General features: G+C 42.1%; 1 protein-coding gene across 1 annotated transcript; it reads left to right on the top strand.

Moving 5' to 3' along the window:
- The first annotated feature begins 1,624 nt into the window (after positions 1-1,624).
- Positions 1,625-5,681, top strand: PDC (phosducin). Its single transcript, XM_034780038.1, has 3 exons — positions 1,625-1,685; positions 3,280-3,440; positions 5,154-5,681. The coding sequence occupies exons 1-3, from the start codon at positions 1,625-1,627 to the stop codon at positions 5,679-5,681; spliced, it is 750 nt and encodes a 249-aa protein (XP_034635929.1).
- Positions 5,682-8,168: the final 2,487 nt, after the last annotated feature.

The following is an 8,168-nucleotide window of genomic DNA, read 5'->3' as shown; positions in this document are numbered from 1 at the left end:
CCTTAGGAGGTATTACACTATGCTAGTTTACCATGAAAAGCACAGATTTGTTACAGAAACATTGGAGTTGGCAAAAATTAAGGTGCATTTCTTTACAAACACTATCTAAAATAAAAATCACTCAGTTCTTACTTACCATCAGCTTTTTAACTCTGGCATTAATTATCTGGTCAAAATTTAATAACATTTACTTGACAGTGACTTTGTAGCAAAAGCCAGATAAAAATATTCTCATAGGACACAAGTAGAGGGCAAAGTATCAAGTACCAAGTTATATCTGCAGAGAAAAAGTGGGAAGTAAGACTAACAGAATGGCATCTTCATTTCTCTGAGTTTCTGACATTGGTCTTTTATGTGGAAAATGCTTGTAGTTTAAACTCCATTTACAGTTTTTGAACAGAAGGGTGCAATGTATGACGTTTCTACTAGCGGGAAGATGAAAAGGTTCACCTCAAGCACATAGTAGCGATTAGGTTGAATAATATGCCTTGTCAGCATTGGGTACATAAACAGATGAATTAGTAATATCTTACTAAAGTAGTATCTTTGTCACTATTCCTATGTCAAAGTGCTAGTAGGTTCTCAGTGTTCACAAAAGTCACAACATTCTGTTAAAAAAAAATTGCCTTTTTGGAAAAAAGAATACTGCCCAAATCAGCTCATTTTGCAACCCCAGTGCCCCCGTCTGATCCAGTTACCTTGTACCACTCGGGAAGTGCAAATTAGCATAAAATCAGCCTGTCTGAGAATTCTCCAGGGAAAGGAGAATCCTTGCATGGTATAGAGTCATCATAGAGCTTCTATACACACACACACACACACACACACACACACACACACACACACACACATATATATATATATATATATATATATACAGGGGACATTGCTAGGTTACCTCACTGATTCCCAGCTGACCATAGGGCCCTGAAGCTGCTTTAATTTACAGCAGGAACCAGCCAGGTCCCCTGACAGCTCCATGATTGAGGGAGCATAAAAGTGGCTTAAAGCCACCTTTGCCTCATCTTTCCCAGCATGCAACAAGTGCAACCCAGCCAGGTCAGAGGAGATATCAGTACAGACACAAGGTATTGAGGTTTGGCTCAGTCACCTCTAATAAACTCTGAAAGTGCAGGATAGAGAATGTATTGCATAGGAGCTATTTGGTGAATAATTCAGAATAATAAATATGATTGTAGGAATCAGGATCCGTTACTGAATGGTTTTCAAACAAAAATGGGAGAAATTTGCAAGGAGTATAATTCCAGCAAATTTTACTAGCTCTTTTCTTCACTAGATTACTCATATTTCTTGCTGACCTATAGGACACAATAAGATTTAGAAAAAGGAACACCCTCGTATTTTAAATTAGCCTTGGTTCAGACACCTTTAATAATGCAGACTGATATGTTGTCCTAATTGCTTTTTATGAGGTTAAAAGAACTATAATTAAATTAAGATTGCATAAGCTTTAATTACAGACTTGGAGCTGCACTGATATCTAAAAGCAGCAGGAAATTATACATTGTACTATAACCAACTGTAAAATGTACTGCTCATCTGTCATGTTACAGTATTCATTATTTGTGTTGACTTTGTCGTTTTAGCCAACTAAGTAACAGTTATGGAAGAGCAAAAAAGTGCCAGTTTGGAACAAGATTTTGAAGGGCAGGCTACACATACAGGTAAAGAAACAAAATTAAGGGACATTTTAGCTCATTGTTAAAAATTAATCAGTGTGGAAGCCTGTAATTTTAATTTGCTGACTGGAATTCAGAATGCCTTACACAGGTATATTCAGGTATACTCAGGATCCATTGAAAACATTTTTATGACTAATTCTCACCCCTCTTGACTGGACAGGTTACGCAGGGTTGAATTCAGAGCCAGCCTTATTGGTGCTTGAAGCAAATGGCTGCATGGGACACCAAAGCAGCAGTGGCATTGTTCAGTGCAAATTTGATGTAGGCTACTTTGCCTCAGTCATTAACAAATCTCCTTTATTCCTTTGTACTGAAAACAACTGTAACCCACTAGCACTGGGCTATAAGTTTTCAGTCACAAAGGCCGAAATCTGGGCATCTTGCTTCCTATATGTCTTTGCCAGAGACATTAATGCCTCCTAGTCTGAAGCAAAAGTGAAATCTTAAAGCTCTCATTTTGTTTGGAGGAGAAATCACTGCTAAAAATTAATCCACAAATGGTTTTGTCATAGCATAATGACTTTAAACCATCTTTGGTTGGATCCATTCTTATTTTCTACTGGCTATTGTTTATGTGAGTGCTGTCACTGTATTCAGTGATGTACAGAACAGACAGGCAGCATGCTCCCTACCCAGGGAGCATGGAAGCATATGTTCTAAACAGCTCATTTTTCTCTCTGTGCCCCAGATGTTCCTGTGCCCTTTCCTTCAGCCCTACCCCATGCAACACCTCTTCCTTCAATTACTTCCCAAATCAGCACTGTTGACCTGGGCCAAGATTTCAAAAAAGGACCCTAAAGTTAGAAGCCTAATAGGGATTTAGTAGCCTAAATAAGTAACCTGAATGTCAAATGTGCTGAGCATTCAATATCATCCATTGATATATTAGGAGTTTCTGGGTGCCCAGTACTTTTGAAATTTAGGGCATTTATTTAGATTCCTAATTTTTGGTTCCTGTTTTTGGAAATGTTTAGCCTAGATCTTTTCCCCATCTTATTGGGTGGCACATTCTCTCTTTTTACATGTGGCTCTTTAATATGATGATATTTAGAGCCTTTGTCCTCAAAGATTATGAAGTTAATTGTTTAATTCACAATTATAAAGCAACATACTCACCGAATGCAAAAAGACCCCACCAACTAGCAGTTTAGTAGCTCTGAAGGGAGAATGCTTGACATTTTTTAATTTTTGGTGCAAGTTCAAATTTCATTGACCAACCACCCGATATCACCACCCTGAAAATTTGACAAGTTTTCCTACAATATTTTTTTCAACTAACTATAGATGCAGTTTTTGGAACCATTTGACATTTTGAACCAGTAAAATTTTCAAAATATTTTTGCAAAATGTTTTACTGTTTAATCAACCAGCTCTAGAGAGTAGGATTTGATTTTAGTTCTGTAATCAGAAACTTTTCAGCATTGACTGAGACATAGATATGGGCTATAAAGTCCGTGTTCTGACCTCTTGTTCTGCAGTGCGTATAAGGTCTTTAAATGTGCCCTGTGGTCAAAGACACTGTCTTTCTGAAACTAACAAACAAAATCAAATAATTATGGATCTTTATCTCTCCTAGGGCCCAAAGGCGTGATCAATGACTGGAGAAAGTTTAAATTAGAAAGTGAAGACAGAGATTCCCTTCCTTTGAGCAAGAAAGAGATCCTCAGACAAATGTCTTCACCACACAGATCTCTCAGTAAAGATGATAAAGACACCAGAGAGAGATTCAGTCGTAAGGTAACAAGAGAAAACACAAGTGAATAAATGATTCTATATAAAACATGAAAAAAAATGTGGTATAAGCACAGGAGGAGAAGCCAGAAACTACTGAATTTAATTGCCACCGATTCCCACTTCCTTTCTGTCCTTGTACAAATCACTTAACATCTCCATCTCAGTTTTCCTCGGCTGCAAATTGGGACAATACTGAACTACCTCAAAGTGACAATGTGAAGTCAATGTTTATAAAGTATGTTGAAGGTGAGAAGGGCAGTGAGTGATACATGTTAGCATTAGTTGCTGAAATGTAGCTTGAGGCCTATTGAAAGCTACAAGGCACTTGGATTATTATAAATAAAATACAGAGAGATCGTGAAGCGGTAGATTATGCTATTCTTGCTCACACTGAGTGGTATTTTGCTTTGCAAGAAGTCCCACTGAAGAAAATGAGACTACTCACAGAATAAAGAACTACTTAGTAGAAAGATGGAAGCATCTGACCCAAAACACACATGAAATAGAACACACAACTTGATCATGACAATCTGGCCAACTGTTGACCAGTGCTGAATCTTCTACCCTCAATAAAGGTTAATGAGAAGACTGTGGTGAGATAATTATCACAGTATCTAGCTGCCTTAGATCTCCTTCAATCTTGTCAATCTGGGTAAATTATTTCCTCCCGAAAACAGATAATGACCAGGGGTGAAATTCTGACCCCATTGAAGTCACTGGCAAAACTCCAACTGACTTTAGTGGGGCCAGGATTTCACCCAATGTGTCCTTGCTGATATTGTTAGATATATCAGTTGCCTTCAATACCATTCACCTGTACCCAAGTAAAGAGAGATGGGGTTTCCATTAAATGTCTTATTTCCTCTCTCTCCAAGATTCCCCACAGAGCAGTTTTGCACAATTATTCTTCTGCCCAAGGGTTTTATGTGGGGTTCCACAGACAACATCTTGTTTCCCTCCTTGTTCAGTGAATACAGAGTAAGAGAGTGTGTGTGTGTGTGTGTGTGTGTGTACCATATTAAAACATTTTAAAAAGAGGACACTCCAACCCCCGCCCCAACTCCGCCCCCATTCCAACCCCTTCCCCAACATCCCTGCCCCAACTCCGCCTCCTCCCCTGAGCGCCCCGCATTCCCCCTCTTCCTCCCTCCCAGCCACGCGAAACAGCTGCCCAAGCGCTACCGACTTCATGGTTTGCCAGGCAGCCCCCATACCTCTGGACCCTGCACCCCCGGCCCGGCACTTCCCCTCTCGGTCTCCGGTGGCAGCAGCTGCTCCCTGATTCCTCAGCTCTGTAAGAGTAGAGCTGCCTGAGCGCTACCGGCTTCACAGTTTGCCGGGCAGCCCCCATACCTCCGGACCCTGTGCCGGGCACTTCCCCTCCCGGGCTCCGGGGGGCACAGGGTCCGGAGGTATGGGGGCTGCCCGAAGCTGGTAGCACTAGGGCAGCTCGGCTCTTACAGAGCTGAGGAGTCAGGGAGCAGTAGCTGTCACCGGAGCCCGCTCTAAGGTAAGTCAGGGATGCTGGCAAAGCTGGGAGTATTTTTCCCGGACATGTTCGGCTTTTTGGAAATTCCCCCCGGACGGGGGTTTGATTACCAAAAAGCCAGACATGTCCGGGAAAAACCAGACGTATGGTAACCCTAATATATATATACACACACACACACACACACACACACACACACTAATATAATGCTCTCTTAATATTCACAGATGAGTATGCAGGAGTATGAGCTCATCCACGAGGAGCAAGAGGACGAAAGCTGCCTACGAAAATACCGCAAACGCTGCATGCAGGATATGCATCAGAGGCTGAGCTTTGGGCCCAGATATGGCTATCTTTATGAGCTGCAGAATGGAGAACAGTTCTTGGAAGTCATTGAGAAAGAGCGAAAAACCGTCATGGTCATTGTTCACATTTACGAAGATGGCATCAAGGGCTGTGAGGCGCTAAACAATAGCTTAACTTGTCTTGCTGCAGAATACTCCACAATGAGATTTTGTAAGATAAAGGCATCTAACACAGGTGCTGGAGACCGCTTTTCAACTGATGTGCTCCCAACCCTGCTTGTCTACAAGGGTGGGGAGCTTTTGAGCAATTTTATTAGTGTTACTGAACACTTCAGTGAGGAATTTTTTGCTGTGGATGTGGAATCTTTCCTACATGAGTATGGGCTGCTACCCGAAAAGGAGATTCCAGCACTTGGAAATGGAAATACAGATGATCAAGATATTGAATAATTAGAGAGGGATATAGCCCTTCATTATCTCCTATTTCTCCATATTATTCAGTTGGATCTCAGGAGAACCTCTGATCGTTTAGAGAAGCCTGTGTGTGCTCATTACTTTATATGTAAGAGATACATATATAAATATTTCTTAACTGTCAGTATGTGAACTTTATTTAAAGCCCATCTAACAGCCCTCTACATATTTGTTTCTATGGAATCTACAGTAATAACAAAATGAGGAGAAAATGCAGGTGATGATCTTTATAAAATTAGTAATAGGTTTTAAATTAGACACAGGTCTTAAAAGGTAAAGTTAGGCCCTAATCCTGTACCCACTAAAACCAAAAGGTTAGCATCTAATTTCAGTCAGAACAGAATCAGGCCCTTCTAAACTCCTTCCTCAGTGTATGTTATTCCTGGGGGAATTCTGCACCAATGCCTACGTGCAGAATTTACATCACTGCAGATTTGTTTGCTTCCCCACAGAAAAATGATTTTCTAATGGGGAAGTCACAAGTGCGGTCACATGACCCTCCCCCATAGTATGTTCAGGTGCTGACAGAGAGGTAAATCACTGGGGGTCGGGACTGGGGAAGACCCAATTTGGTGGCTCCTACCCTGTGCTGGGGTCAGCTGCTAGTCCCGGTTGGCATCCGGGCCTGGGTCAGGCCCGCCCCGATTTCTCCTCAGGCTGTAGGAAGCTCTGCAAATTCCATCCCCCGCCTGCACTTCCTGCACCCATCACTCAGCTGCAGGGAGCAGCTCCCCCATCCGCCCAACCCCTAGGCACCCAGACCCTCCTGCAAAGCCTCCCCTCTCCCCCCCTCAGACCCCGAACCCTTCCTGACGAGCCCCACTTCCCCTCTACCTGGACCACCTGCACCACGATTCACACCCCTCTGAGCCCCAAGGAACTGCAACTGTATCCCCACCCCTCTCCCCCAGCATCTGGATTCCTCCACTGAGCCTCCCAGCCCCCTCTGCCAAGCTCTACCCTCCCCACACCAAGAGCCCCCCGCTGAGCTCCAACCACCTTCACCTGGACCCCCCTGCAGCATCCCATTACCGTTGCACCTAGAACCCCAACAAGCCCCTATGCAGCCAGATCCCCCCACACATGCAGATCCCCCAGTGAGCTGCCCACACCCAGATTGCCCCACACAGAACCCTCTCAATGCACCCCTGGATCCCCCCACATTAAGCGCCTTCACCCTTGGACTCTGCAGGGCTGAGCCTTCCTGCATCTGGCACAGAGGGGCAGGCCCTGGGGTGTTTCTAGGGCAGGCCTGGTCCTTGCGCTGTATGAGGGTTGGGTGCAGCCTCACTGCTGAGTCCACGTTCCAGGGGGAGCTGCAGAGTGATCTCCCACCTCCATGCAGCCAGTGATCTGTGCTTTCCAATGCCATGCTGAAACCTCCACATTTGTTTAACAAATAACATTGGCAGAATTTTTAATTTTTTGGCACAGAATGCCCTCAGGAGTAGTATGTGGGGGGGAAAAAAACCACCCTACACATCTACAGCAAAGAAGGGACTATACGAAGATTATCACCTGAAAGAAGTCACTTGCAAAACTCCCATTGATTTCAGTGGGGCCAGAATTTCACCCAATAATGTTAAAGATAAATCAGTATCTGGGCTGTGAATGTTCACAAGTTACATACATAAGAAATATAGGTCACACTGTTAAATATTTGGTTTTGTATTTAACTTTTAATAATTGTGAAAATATGGATTAGTTCATTGCTAAAACAAGATCTCCTCTTGAGAAAATAATATCACAGATACTTTAACCTCTTTGTTAATGCAACCTTTATCAGCTACTTTCCAGTATAGTGGTGTACCATGTTCTGACCATTAATGTTGCTTATTTAAAACATTTGTGATTCCTGAGCAATTATATTTTGTGTTTATGTAATTAATCTGAATAAAGCTGAACAAAGAACCAAAACTTCAATAAAAAATGTGAAAATCATTCATAGAATGCACCTTAATGACCCTTATGAGGAAATACCAAAAAGGTTTCCAACTCATTAGAAAAAAAGAGTTGACCAAACTCAAATTTTGAAACATATTAAAAGCGACATGTGGGGAATAAAGAGGCTGTCTGGAGTAAAGGAATGCAAGGGCAATGCACTGAAAGATTTGTTCTCTCTTTCACTGAGAAAACTTCCTTAAGTTTTATAGTTAAAACCACTTAAGAACATCAATTATGGTACAAAATACAACGAAACAAGTTGCTCATTTGTCACATTTTGATATCACTCATTGGCATGGTTTGAGGCCGAGTGGTTTGATAGTTCTGACAACTCCTCAGGTTATTAAGACGTACACATTTACCAACCTAGTTTACGTTTCATCAAGTTCTTCTCTAGGTTTCACCAGTTTAACTTTGTTATTTTAGTAGTTACCCAGGTAGTTTAGCACAAAATTCAGCCAACAGCTATAAAATATACAATAATTTGAAGCCACTATATTTAAAGCAAAACTGCCAAAC

Source organism: Trachemys scripta, chromosome 8 (genome assembly GCF_013100865.1).
Source record: "Trachemys scripta elegans isolate TJP31775 chromosome 8, CAS_Tse_1.0, whole genome shotgun sequence".
In the NCBI taxonomy this organism is placed as follows: domain Eukaryota; kingdom Metazoa; phylum Chordata; order Testudines; family Emydidae; genus Trachemys; species Trachemys scripta.
The sequence above is the reverse complement of the archived record's forward strand: the minus strand, read 5'-3'. Positions and strand labels throughout refer to the sequence as shown.